The sequence below is a fragment of the Arvicola amphibius genome, chromosome 4 (assembly GCF_903992535.2).
Source record: "Arvicola amphibius chromosome 4, mArvAmp1.2, whole genome shotgun sequence".
NCBI classification, from domain to species: Eukaryota; Metazoa; Chordata; class Mammalia; order Rodentia; family Cricetidae; genus Arvicola; species Arvicola amphibius.
In genome coordinates, this window is record NC_052050.1 from 300,919 (window position 1) to 315,159 (window position 14,241).

The 14,241-nt window shown below is 44.1% G+C and overlaps 1 protein-coding gene across 3 annotated transcripts in view; it reads left to right on the forward strand.

Moving 5' to 3' along the window:
* Nucleotides 1-14,241, forward strand: part of B3gntl1 (UDP-GlcNAc:betaGal beta-1,3-N-acetylglucosaminyltransferase like 1) — an 80,353-nt gene that overhangs the window by 33,485 nt on the left and 32,627 nt on the right. For all 3 annotated transcript variants that reach the window (XM_038329039.1, XM_038329038.1, XM_038329040.1), the window contains exon 6: nucleotides 3,092-3,187. In XM_038329039.1, coding sequence (XP_038184967.1) covers nucleotides 3,092-3,187 — 96 coding nt within the window. The remainder of the gene's footprint in view (nucleotides 1-3,091; nucleotides 3,188-14,241) is intronic.

The following is a 14,241-nucleotide window of genomic DNA, read 5'->3' on the forward strand; positions in this document are numbered from 1 at the left end:
CCTGAGAAGAAGCAGTTACTGTGATTCTGGGTTTAAAATCATGGCTTACAAAGTCCTAATCTGTAGTTGGCTGGTTGGTGGCTATGTTGATTATTATGCTTAGTTTGTTCAGAAGGAATGAAATGAATGTTGGCAGTATGTTCCTACCCTGTTGTTACTTCCTTGAGGCCATTTACAAGAAAACCACTTACTTAGTAAGGGAAGACCCCTGATGGCAGCTGGGATAATGTGTTCCATTGTTTGAATCATTGCAGAATTCTTGGATTTTATGTTTGGGGCATTATTAGAGGCTCTAAATGTAATTTATTATTGTTATTAATTCCTATCATCAGTCTCCCGAACCTTTGCTACCTAAACAGTCCTGGAGCTGATAATATAGTGTGGGAAGCCTCATGCTTGCTCTGCAGGATCCTCGGGTTGTCACAGGGGCCTTCCCACTGGATTCCTGAGCAGAGGCATGAGGGGAAGGGTGGTGGTAAGCACAGCTTCGGGGATACCAAGGGTGAAGACAGGAAAATCACATTATTCCACTTGTGTGGCCTACTACAGACAAGCATGGTGGTGAGTGGCCTCTGTACAAATAAACACTAGATGACTGATAGTTCTCTTTGGAATCCTTGTACATAGGCTATGTGGGTGTCTGCTGAATCCAGTAGGCTCCAGAAATCAAACTCAATGTTAGAAATAGGCACAAGAACATCTATCACAAGCACTAAGTATAGAGGAGCTGAGGAGCCACCAGCCTTCCTCTCCCAGGGTCTATCTCTACAGAGTAAACTTTCTCATCCCCTCAGTTCAGGAAGTAGCTTTAAAGACAGCAGAGCTAATATTTTCTATCCTTTCCAATCTATGTATTTGAACTCTTACCTACAGATGAGACAGGGACCTTCCTACAGCTATAGTCTCACGGATCCTCACTTAACCTGTGAGGTAGGAGTTTCCCCTATAAGTGGACTTTTCTTTCCTACCAGCCAGTTCCCAACTAACCACACAGAGATTTATTAATTATAAAGCTCGGCTGATAGCTCAGGCTTATTATTAACTAACTCTTACATTTTAAATTAACCCATATTTCTTATCTGCGGTCAGCCACATGGTAGTACCTGTTTTCAGTACAGCAACTTCATCTCCTGCTTCCTCTGTGTCTCCTAGTGACTCCTCAGACTCCTCCTCCTTCCCAGCATTCTCTTAGTCTGGTTCTACTGCTTAACTTTATCCTGTGTGGCTATCAGCCAGTCAACTTTTTTATTAAGCCAATCACGGTGACATATATTCACACAGTGTAAAGGAATATTCCACATTCCCCCAGCTATATGGTCTTATTTGATACTTGTAAGAGGTCACCCTAAAGTAGAGTCTCTCACTAACCTTCATTTACCCTGTGAAGCTAGGACTTCACCCCTAAGTAGAGACTCAGTGACCTTCATCCTCTTGGTAATGTAGGAACCTTATCCCAAGGACAGCCTCACCAACCCTCACCTACTCGGAAAAGTGAAAGCTTTTCCCTCACTCTGGGTATATGTAGTCGGAGGCTGCTTGTTTGTTTTCCTGGTTGCTCAAACTCCCGAAATAATCATACAGAAACTATATTATTTAAATCTCTGCTTGGCCAATCAATTAAGTGGATTGTTAGCTAGCTCTTACATGTAGTATTAACCCATTTCCAGTATTTTTTATTTTACCACAAGGTTTGTGGCCTACCGGCAAGATTTTGACTTGTCTGTCTCTGGCGGCAGCTCCATGGCTTCTCTAAACTCTACCTCTCTTCTTCCAGCATTCAGTTTAGTTTTCTCTGCCTAGCTCTGTTCTGCCCTGCTCTGCTATAGGCTCAAGACAGTTTCTTTATTAACCAGTGGTATTCACAGCATACAGAAGGGAATCCCACCTGGCAAAGCAAGAGCTTCACTGTAGCACAAATCATAAAAACCCAGAGAAAGATACTGGGGTTCCACCTGAAGGTCAGGAAAGCAAATCAGCTTAGCCAACAGAGAGCTCCTACCTCTATGAAATCTTCAGACTAAAAGAGAGCAAGTTCCTGTCTTGTCTTCCTTTTTAGGGCTGGTATTAAAGACATGGACCACCACTGCCCAGCCTCTATGACTAAATAGTGTGGCTCCTGGTGTTAAAGTTGTATGCCACCACTGCCTGGTTTATATGACTGACCAATGTGGCTGTTTTGTGTTCTGATCTTCAGACAGGCTTTATTTATTAAAATATAAATGAAGAATCACTATACTTCACTTCTGGGCAAAGTCTCATTTAGTCTTGAGCATACAGTACGGTGGGAGCTTTGCTCCTAAGTAGAATTTCACTGACTTTTGTCTACCCAGCTATGCATGAGCATCAACTTTTTCATTGTTTGAGGCATGAACTTCAACCCCTAGCACACCAGCTCCAAATGTACTAGTGATTTTTCTGTTGCTGTGACCATGACCGAGGCAACTTAGGGCAGAAAGAGCTAATTGTGGCTTATGGTTCTAGAGAAGTCGTGATGTGGGGGAGACAGCAGCAGGTAACAGGGGTGGCATCTGGTGCAGGAAGCTGAGGGATCACATTTTCAAATGCAAGCATGAAGCAGTGTGAACTGACGTAGGATGAGGCTTTAAACCCTCAAAGCTCACCCCTAGTGACATACTTCCTGCAAGTTCATACCTCCTAAACACGCCCAAATAGTGCCACCAACTGGAGGCCAAGTATTCAAATGTCTGAACATATCAGGGCCACACCAACCCTTGTCCTTCCCACAACACTGGAGCTTTATCCCACGTTCACTGTTAACACCCATTGTCTTGCATGTGAGACAAGAACACTTGCCAGAGTGTTGCCGGTGGCTGTTCGTGTGTTCCCGGCCGCTCTGACTCGAAACAATTACACAGAAACTATATTAATTTAAATCACTGCCTGGCCAAACACTTACATCTTAAGTTAACCCTGTTCTGTTAGTCTGTGTATCAACGCGTGGCTGTGGCTTACCAGCTAGGGTCTGTCTAGCGGCATTCTGTTCTCTCTTCCTCCTGATCCAGTCGGCCCCCAATCCTTGGATTTCATACTTACTTACAAAACCTTAAAATCATTTTGTTGTTTTTCACAGATCATAGGATGCCAAGTGAGGAGAGACCCCCCAGACTCTACAGAGCGGTACACACGTTGGATCAACCAGTTGACATCGGATCAGCTGCTGACACAGGTGACAACCACTGGGTGTTTGTTAGAGTCCTCTGGGACTATGTCCAACTTCTTGACACATCCTGTCTGGGTTGGGCTTTGCGACTTGAGTCATCTACACACTATTAACTAGACAATGTCTAGTTGGGGCAATCCCATGTTGCTTTGAGCTTTGATGAGTCAGGTCAGTGTAGGACATTATCTCAAGAACCGCTGCTCAGAATCCAAAGAAAGCATTTTACTCTGCAATGTGTCCTGAAGTGAGGAGCTGTGGGCCGGATTCCCGGCCGCCCTACTCCCACATGCTTAGCTTTACACCCGAAATAACAACACACAAATTGTATTCTTTTAAATACTGCCTGGCCCATTATTTTCAGCCTCTTACTCACATCTTGACTAACCCATATCGAATAATCTGTGTAACACCATGAACGGTATCTTACCCAGAAAGATTCAGCACATCTGACCTGGTGGCTGGCTTCATCGCATCTGGCTTCTCTCTGAGGAGAGACACGGCGGTCTGCCTAACTTAAGAGAGGCGTGGAATCTGACTGAGCCATCTACCTCACTTCCTTCTTCCTGTTCTGTCTACTCCACCCACCTAAGGGCTGGTCTATCAGATGGGCCAGGCAGTTTCTTTATTAATTATCCAATGAAATCATCAGATAGATAGAAGACACACCTACATCATTTCCCCTTTTTCTGTTTAAACAAAAAAGAAAAGCTTTCACTTTAACATAGTAAAATTACATATAACAAAACAGTTATCATGCAAAAATTACAGTTACAGGTATTTATATCTACTTTATCTTTTATCATAACAAAGGAAAACAACTATAACTATCTATCTATTCTTCAACTCCATCAAAGACTCCAGAAAGATATAATACTACCTAAGTAAACAAGAAATAATCAAGTTCCAAACTCTAGAAATCACAGAGACATCTTGCTACCTGGACAGTCACCCAAAGTTCTTTTGTACTGTTGGGGCATCCATCTTCGGCCTACAGGCCCATAAGTATCCAGCAGACATTTCTATGCAGCAGGAAATTTCGAAGGCAATTCAGTCCCTATCTGCTGTGTCCTTCAGAATGTCTCGCAGACTCTTTCTTGAATCAGGAACCCCGAAAGATCATCTCACATTTAGACAAGTTCAGCAGTTCTCTCTCTGTGGGTTCTTTGTGCCCAGTCCATGCATCAGTCCAGGCAAGAGCAGTTTCTTGCCCAAATGGCTATCAAACTCAATATGGAGCCTCTTCAATGCCCATCTTCCTTTTGAAGTAGTTTGGTGCTGCCAGGAGCAGACGTGTCTCATTGTCATGAAAAGCCTTAAGTTATTAAAACATTAAATGCCATATTTTGCAGTCTTTAAAAGATATGAAGAATGTCTATCTAACTGAATATATCTCTACGTATCTAGAAAATCTAACATGACTACAAGCTTAACTATTATCAATGATTATCCATTAACAACCTATATTTCCTAATTATATATTACATTCTTAAATAAACTACACAAGCACAATACATTAATCAGTATCAGAAATACATATACATATAACAAAATTGACCTTAAATTTAAATCACTAAAGCAAAATCCTTATCAATGCAAATTATTCATATCTATATCATATCCCCCTTTAAATGTAAAAGAACACTTAAAAAAACAATATTTGGGAATATGGGCGCAGTTATTTCTCTCCAAACTGCTTCATGCTGAATGGGGGCGCTGTTAATCAGATCTTTCATGGTGTAACCTGTGTGCCAGGTTCATCTCAGTCATCAGTTGGGTGAAGTAATTTTCTGAAGGTGTTCAGAGCTGCAATCTTTCAGGAGGGCGTGGTCTATCATACCATATTGGGATATAAGCAATCCACACGGTCTCATTTTCTGTAAAAACAAAAGAAACTCCTTTCCAAAGCATCATGTCCTTAGATCCAAATTGTAAAGTCAAGGTATTTTCAAAATATCTATTCTGGAATAGTTTAGCAGCATTTGTAAACAAATATCTTTTAGCAGCTGTTGCTCCTTCCTCAGCATTCAAACAATTCAAAGAGAGCATAATAGTATACAGCATCAAGATTCTTTGTGTATTTTCCATCTTTGTATGGCTTTATTTTAACCTCTATTTCGTTTATTTTTACTTTTATTTTTTTTTATTTTTTGACAAGTTCTTTGTTTATCTTTGTCCTGGAATAACTCTGCAGACCAGGCTGTCCTTGAACTCTCAGAGATCCACTTGCCTTTGCAGCCCAAGTGCTGGGATTAAAGGCGTATGTGTACCACACCTAGAACTCACAGAGATCTGTCTGTCTCTGCCTCCCAGGCATTGGGATTAAAGGTGTGTGCTGCCACACCTTGAAGTCACAGAGGTCAATCTACCTCTGCCTCCCAAGTGTTGGATTAAAGGTGTGTACCACCACAACAAACTACTTCCTTTTTCTTTCTTTCTTTCTCTTTTTTAAACTGTAAGAACTTTAACTTTTAGCCTGCATGTATTTTTAACTCACTGTAAACCATTTAGAGGTTTTCTTTGTCTTTGAATCTCTCTTTACTGTATATCTCTCTTTTTCTGACCACACGAGTCTTTAATTTACCAAGCAATATAGGTAGGATTAAAGCCATGACTTTGGAGGCTGGATCCAGCCCATTCCTTAGCTTTCCAGCCTCTGGCAGAAGTACCAGCTGTAGCCATGTTTATCACCACAACTCTGTGGCAGTTCAAGGTCCCTGCCAGCAAGCAAGCTGCAACAATGTCAAACAATAATCAAAAGCTCCATAGTCAAGACTTGAAAGAGTCAGAGTTTGCCCTGGCAGGACGGCCCAGAAAGCTGGCATTTTAAAACAGCACAACTTTTTTCCTGCTACAGCTGAAAACAAACAAGCATGCAGTCAGCTTTTATCAACAGCATTTAAGTTTCATGGCAGGACCTCTTAAAAGAGCTGCAATGTTTTGCAGCTAAAGCTGAGTCAGGAAGCCTCTCTTAGATGAGAGCGCTTGCTAACCTCTAGCAATCAGAGCAGACCCGAGAAATTGCTGCTATCAAGAGAACATGCTTTACTCTATTCTTTCCCAAGCTTTCTCAGGCTTTCTGTGGATTCAGCCATCCACGTGGGCGCCATTCTGTAGTGTTGGGCTGTGGGCCGGATTCCCGCCGCCCTGCTCCCTCACGCTTAGCTTTACATGCAAAATAACATCACACAAATTGTATTCTTTTAAACACTGCCTGGCTCATTAGTTTCAGCCTCTTACTCACATCTTGACTAACCCATACCTAATAATCTGTGTAGCACCACAAAGTGGTGCCTTACCAGGTAGATTCTAGCGTACGTCCATCTTGGGCTGGAGCTTCATCGCGTCTCTCTCTCTCTGAGGAGAGGCAAGGCAGTCTGCCTAATTTAAGAGAGGCGTGGAATCTGACTGAGCCATCTACCTCACTTCCTTCTTCCTGTTCTGTCTACTCCACCCACCTAAGGGCTGGTCTATCAGATGGGCCAGGCAGTTTCTTTATTAATTATCCAATGAAATCATCAGATAGATAGAAGACACACCTACATCAGTGTCCTTAACGTGGCCCAGGTGGATAAGCATAGCATTGGCAGACACAGTGGCTCCAGAATCAAATAACAGTTGCTTTAGCAGTGGACAGAGAGTGGCCGTGACAGTGGACAGAGGGTGGCTGTGTATGAAGAGTAGAGGTAGATAGGGGATGGCTATAGTTCTGGTTTGCAGGTGTGAGGACAGACATAGTTTCACCTAGGAGCTACTGACTTAGACCTAATTCTGTTGAATGAGGATTTGTGGGCATTATGGAGTCAATGATTATGGTTTTCCTCTAAGGGATCCTCTGTCTAGCCTCTCAGGCAGGCAGAGAATGTCTTGTCACCTTGTACGGAGGCAGTCAGGGCCCAGCATCTGCCACAGAGCCCTGGCTTCATGTTGCTGTCACGGGCTTCTGTGCTGTGAATAGAAAGATATACTCTAAATTTTTGAGTGTGTGCAAAGCAGACTGTTCCATGCATCTGTGCCTGTGACCACAGGCACACCACACCACACCAGTGGAACCAGTGTGCACACAGTGTATCAGGATGCCCCGGGGCACGGATCACTGTTACATGTCTTCTGAGAGCAACTTCCATCCATTATAGCGAATGCCCAATATGAGTTCAGAATCTCTCCCTAGCAGGTTAGGTTTTGTGCCTATGGAAAACTGTGTTTTAATTTTGATGTTTTTAAATTTCATTTTGAAAATTTTGTTATTGTTACTATTTTAAAGATGTGATAAAATCTCACTGTGTAGTCAAGGCTAGCCTCTAACTCAATATCCTTCTGCCTCAGCTTCCTGAGTGCAGAGGTTTCAGACATGATGTTGTTTTAAATAGGCTTGGCTACTTCATAAATTGGGAGAGAGGAGAGCCAAGAGAAAGCAATGGGGTGGTGGTGAGTATGAGCAAAGTAAAATACTGTGTGTGAAAAATAGTGTTATACATATGTGTGAATATAGTTATACATCTGTGAAAACATAGTGTTATACATATGTGTGAACAGAGTTATACATGTGTGAAAATATAGTATTATACATACATATGTGTGAACATAGTGTTATAAAACCATTATTTTGTACAAAAACTTTTGAATATAGAAGTAACTTTAGCTGTTAAAAAAATAAAGAAATTTCAATATTAGAAAAGGTTAAAAAAAAGAAGCATGTTAACTATATTCCCACTCTTCAACTCACTTACTTGTCATGCAAGGTCCTGTCCCCTCCTTCCCAGGTGTGACCCAAGGCTTTTCTGACTGTAGGATGCCTTAATCTTTGAGGTTTAAACTTCAGAGTCCTCATTGAAAATACTGAATTAAAGCTGGGCAGGGGTGGCACATGCCTTTAATCCCAGCATTCAGGAGGCAGAGGCAGGTGGATTTCTGAGTTCGAAGCCAGCCTGGTCTACAAAGTGAGTTCCAGGACAGCCAGAACTAAACAGTGAAACCCTGTCACAAAAAGCAAAAACAAAAAATAAAAGACTGGGTTTTTTTTTTTTTTTTAAGACAGGGTCTCACTATGTAGCCCTGACTGCCTGGAACTTGCCACGTAGCTCAAACTGTCTTCAAACTCACAGAGATCCACCTGCCTCTGCCTCCCGACCACCACCACCCACCCTAGGAACTACTGAATGTAAAATTCTGTGCCTGACAGTGTTTATTGTGTGTGAATGTGTACTGGACCTTTTCCAAGAAGTATTCAAATAACAAACATTTACCAGAAACTTATTGGGGGATACTCCATAAAACTGGAAAGCTAGTTAAGATGGGGGCACATATAAGATTCAGGTGACAGGTCCATGTCCTGAAGAGCTATACAGGACCTCAGGAGATAGAAGGAACTCGGTCCCCAGACTAGGGTCCTGGGAAATGGAATGAAAACACAGTCCCATCTGTGAGAATCAGGTGAATATTTAAGGGCATAATGCCCGTGCTTGCTTTTGTAAATGAAGGCTGTGCCATGATGATCCTGGAACCTGACGTCTGCCCAGCTGCTTCTCAAGGCCTTGGCCAGGCTTCTGAGAGTGAGCTGCTCAGCCGCTTAGTGCTAAGGTGAACCGGAGAGATCTGGATACTTCCCAGGAGCCTTCAGAGGCCATCACTTGTGCTTCCTGAGGCCAGTCATGACTGCAGGGGTCCTTTTGGATATGTCTGTGGTAGTGGAAGAGTAGTAGACCATCTGCTGTTTGCTGAAAGCCCAAGCTATTTGCAATAGGGCCTCCCTGGTTCTTCCCAGAGTGTGGGTGGGAGACCAGGCCTGGTTATCAAGAGCGTGGCGTGGGTGCCTACCTACCTTACAGGATCCTAGCTGGCCAAGGCCTTGGGATGGCTTATGTAATAAAAGCCTAGGGTATTGTAACAACCCATCTGGGCTCTTTCTCCTGGGCCATATGCCCAGACTGGGCCCAGGGACTCCAGTAGTAAATGCTTCAGACGTGAGTATGACATTAGTGGTGGCTGCTAGGGACCTCAGCTTATCCCTTCCCCATCGAGTGATGTCCCTCTAGGCTCAGAGTCAATCTTAGCAGAAGGAAGGGTCTGACCGACTGCCATATGTTTGGGTTTCTTACATAGCCCTTACCAGTCCCACAGTGCCTGCTCTTCTTACAAACTCCTTTTTAAAAATTATTTGTTTTAATTTATTTTACACACCTACCAGTTTCCTTTTCATCCTCTCCTCCTGTTCCCTCCCCAGCCTCCCTTTTATCCCCTAACCTCCAACCCCCCATCCCACCTCATCCACTCCTCTGTCTCTATTCAGAAAGGGGCAGGCCTCCCATGAGAGTCAACAAAGGATGGCACATCAAGTTGACCAGGACCAAGCTCCTCCTCCTGCACCGAGGATGGGGTTGGAGAGATGGCTCAGTGCTTAAGACCATTGGCTATCTTCCAGAGGACCCAGGTTCAATTCACAGTACCCAAATGGCAGCTCAAAAATGTCTGTGACTTCAGTTCCAGGGGTTCTGACACCCTCACACAGACATACATGCTGGCAAAAGACCAATTTACGTAAAATAAAAAACAACAACAACAAAACCTTAAAGATTGGTCAAGGCAACCCAGCATAGGGAGTGGGTTCCCAAGAGCTAGCTCAAGCACCGGGGCAGAGCTCTTACTAGTTAAATAAATGTAATGTGTTGGGTGCTGGAGGGCCAGCTGGGCAGACTCTTTTGTTTATATAGCATGCCTTGTCTAAACATTTTTTTTTTCTGAAGTTGAGAAATATTAAAGATACAGATGTACAGAGAGCAAGGTCATGTCTTGGATGGCCCCAGCCTTCCTCAGCACTGAGGCGTGACACCATGCCTCATATCCCATTACTTTGTATATCACTGGAGAAAGGTCTACTCTTTAAAAAGGATCCAGATGAATTAATATGTATAAAGTTAGTTACTGTGATTATGCCCTGTTCCCTTCTCTGTCTGCGGTTCTTGTGTAGTCCTGGCTGTCCTGGAATTCGCTCTGTAGCTCAGACTGGCCTCTCCCTCGCAGAGGTCCACTGCCTCTGCTTCCTGACTGCTGTACCTAGGATTCTAACATTCCCTGTACAATATCTGTTCCTCCATTTTTGTCTTTGCTGGCAGAACCTGAGTCTTCAGTTCTAGTAGACGCCCTAAAACGTTCCTCGGGCTCAGTTTCATTGTTTGTGAATTTGAGGGTTTCACCATTAGACCTAGGTCTTTTCAAAGCTGACTACACAGTAACCATTCATTTGAAGATCTTTAACAAAATTAAATAAAGGAAGAATTACAGCTGGTTTAGAAGGCATTGTATGTGATCCCCATGTTGTAGGTTCTGGTGACCCAGGGACCCTATTGTCTGTAGACATGAGAGACCACTAAGTCCTCCTGCTGACCCACAATCAACTGAGACTCTTGTGAACAGGTAAAACGGGGACCATGAACCCGAAACAAAGTAGCTGACTAAGAGGGGAATTCCAACTGGGCAGCACTTACCCTCCTCATGTTCTTTGTTACAAAAGAAAAATAGACTTCACCCAGGACATTCGTGGCTTATAGGTTTTGAGATTTGTTAAACTTGATTGAATATACATCCCAAGGCACTCATTGACTTTTTTTTAAGCTTTTATATCACAATTTTTATACCATAATTTTAAAATGTCTTTGGCCGAGTGTACCTACTGTCGTTGATGGGGAAAACCTAAGAGCAAACTTCAGACTAGGACTTCAGAGCAGTGTCCCAGCAAGTGAGGCCTGTGAACTCCACACTGACAGTTTAAGGAGATGGATTATCTGGTTTCTCGTGGGGCGCAGGGTAGCCCAGCGTGAAGGAGGTGACGAAAGCAAACAGAGAAGGGAGGAACCATCAATGTGGCCATCAGTGTTACCAACGCTCTCCCCCCCCCCCACTTCCCGGTACTCCGTAGTCTCACCGTGTGATCCCCTCACAGACCTCACCCTTCCCTTTTCACTGCCAACTGCTCTCACTACCACTTTCTACCCCTCTTGCCTGCCTGTCTTTCCCTCTGACCTGGCTCCCTTCTCTGCTCCTTGTCCATGGCCCTCACTCCACCTACTTTATACCCCTTGCCTGTCTAAAATCCCTCTGATCTGTCCATAGCCTTTCCTCTTAACTGTTCATGCCCCTCCTGGCTGTTCACACCCTTCTCTCTTGTTATGCTCCTGCGTGTTCACACTTTCCCAAAATCCTCACATGTCCCCTTCCTGTTTACGGCTACCCCTTTTGGTTCCCCTTCCTCCCTCTTGCCTGCCCATACTCTTCTCTCTACCTGTTCATTTTTCATACCCAGACTATACCCAAATGTAATTTCTTGAGCTGGGTTAGCTGTGCTTCCTTGCAAGTCTATGGGGCCTCAGGCTCCCTGTTTGGAGCACTTTTATTATGGCTGCTCTAGTGTCCTTGACTCAGCTCCTTGAGCATCAGTACGGCAGCGAACGTCTTCAAGACTAGCCTCATGTTAGCAGACAGTGTAGGCATACAGCTTCTCGGCTGGACTTTACTGACTTTGGCTCCAGCATCAATCCCGAGATACCTCTCCTCAGCCTGGGCCCTGTGGGATACCCTAACATGAACTTTCTGCAGTTTGAGCCTAAACACACTAGATGGTTTCCCTCTTATTTCTTACCTGCTTGCAAGGTTTTCCTCCAGGAGCTGAGATTTGGCACCTGAAGTCTTCACTATCAACCCTTGCTCTCCCTGGAGTTCATTCTGTGAGGTTCTTTAGGACTAACTGCTTTCTCTGCTGCATGCTTGCTTACTCTCTATCTTCTGCATTTCAAATACAATTATCGTAGCATTTCTACCTCTGTCAGCTTATAAAATGGGTGCTGCCCAAGTGTCAGCTGAGGCTGCCTGGCAACTCAGCATTTTTGATCTGCCTGTAGTTCTTGTCACTGGCTATTAGGGGCACAGTAGGATTGTCTGTAACTTAGGGTAAGTTGCTTGGCAACTGTAAGGAAACTATTCCTTAAGAAACACTTTCCTTTGAAATTTTAAACCTATCTTATTCCACTGGTATTCCCTGTAGTGGGGGACCCTTTATTCTCTAGGACCTAGAGAAACAGAACATGACAGGGACCTGCATGCTGGCTTGAAACAAAACACTGTGTTGGTCACTTGGGTCCCTTTAGTAAATCATTCTGTTGCGATGTCTGTTTAGGCAGTCACCGTGACTCACGGGAACCATACCAAATCCCTGTGGTGCTATTCTGCAGAACTGCTAATGACTTGCTTGATAGACAGAACTGTAGACTGTTGGTGCTCCAGGCGATATTTAGCTGTGCCTGAGAAATCCCTCTGCAGGAAACCAATCAATGCACGTGTGTGCATCAGGGCCGGTGCTAAGGATGCGTGCTCTGGAAGTCGGTAAATAGGTCTACGTGCAGGTCACCATCAGAGGTACCTGACTTGATACAGAGCATTGTATTTCACCCATAGAAATGAAGTTTCGTTGCAGAACTACCCAAAACAGCAGGGAGAGAAATATTAAAAAGTCTCCAACCCCTAGGCTGCCGGTTGTGGACACCATGAGTTCTGGGCTGTCTTTGCATCCTTGCTCTGTGGGCGTGGGAAGCTTGCACAGCCTGCCCCTTGTCTTCCCAAAGAGGATAGAAGTCCTGGATTCAGAGACAATCTTCGCGCTTTCTCGTAAGGTAGCATTTCTACCACATGTCATCGACAACGCCATTGTTGACACCACGGCATAACAAACCGTTCCAAAGTTTAGTGGCATAAAAGTCTGTTGCTCTAGGTCAGTTTTGTGGATAAATGGCCTCGTCCAGCGGAGTCTGCAGAGAACCAGGGTCCTCATGCCTCCCTCTGCCTTTCTGGCTGGAACAGTGGGGTCTGGCCCTGTCTGCACACAGCCAGTTTGGGATTGGGACTTTGTACCCTGTGCCGACCGTCTCTAGGTAGATATTCAAGAGTTTCTGAGCTCTGACTATAGATGGTATCACTGTCTGGTGATTACAAGTCTCAGCTGCTGTGTCCAGACAGGTCCTGCACACTGCCCACAGCTGTAGTAGTCAGGGCTGCTTTGCTGCCCACAGTCCACTCGGTGCTGCTTCTGACAGGAACTTTCCCTGCCCCTAGACCAGGGGCAGTGCCCACAGCCACTTCCTGAGTGCCACCTCCCTTATGTGCCCCCGTCTCCTGTTGCTTTTCTTGGAAGATCTTGTGTTCTATATTCATCATCTCCTTACTTCTGTCCTATCTTACTTTTCAGTCTCTAACTAAGTCTTCTCCGTTTCTCATAGACCATTTTGCTTTATCTTCCATTTGCCTTTCTGCCTCTCCAAGACACTGATTGGGCCACTATGCAGGAAGCTGATGACTGGCCTCCTAGGTTGGTAGCTGTTAGGCTGACCGTGTGACCTGTGTTGTGGGAGTGTGTGCCCCTCAGCATCAGATGGCTTAGACCACAGATGCCTGGTCAGCCTGTGGCCTTTGTTGTGCCGCCTCGTCACCCTTGCCTCCCGTGGCATTTCTTCTGGCTCTTGGAAATTACCAGATACATCACATCAGCTGTCAGAGGAGTCCATGGAGAGAGTACCCAGTGTTAGGGTCTGTGAAAATGAAGGTCATTTTTCTCAACTTTCAAAGGCCAACATTTTTAATTTTGATGAAATCTACTTTCAGTTTACAAGTTTAAACTGCCCAATTTTTTTTGAAACACTCTGCCCAACTTGCAAACATTTTATTACGTATTTTCTTCTAGAAATTTTAGTTAAGACTCTTATTAATCAGTCCCATCATTCATTGTCACCTAAGTTTGTACATCATTTGAGATAAGGGCCGAGGTTCTTTTTTTGTTTTTTCTATGTGGAGATCCAGTTCAAGCACTTGGTGTATCTCCTTTGCTTCACCATGGCACTTGACCACACACATGTGGATCCGCGTGGAGATATGCATGCACATCTGTCCTTACTCCAGTGTCTGCTGCAACGTTACAGAAGTTTTCATCACATTGTATAAGTGTTTTTTTCTACTTTTACAGAAATATTTTACCTAATTTTTAAATTATCTTAAATTTAGAACTGATTTGCACAAAATCT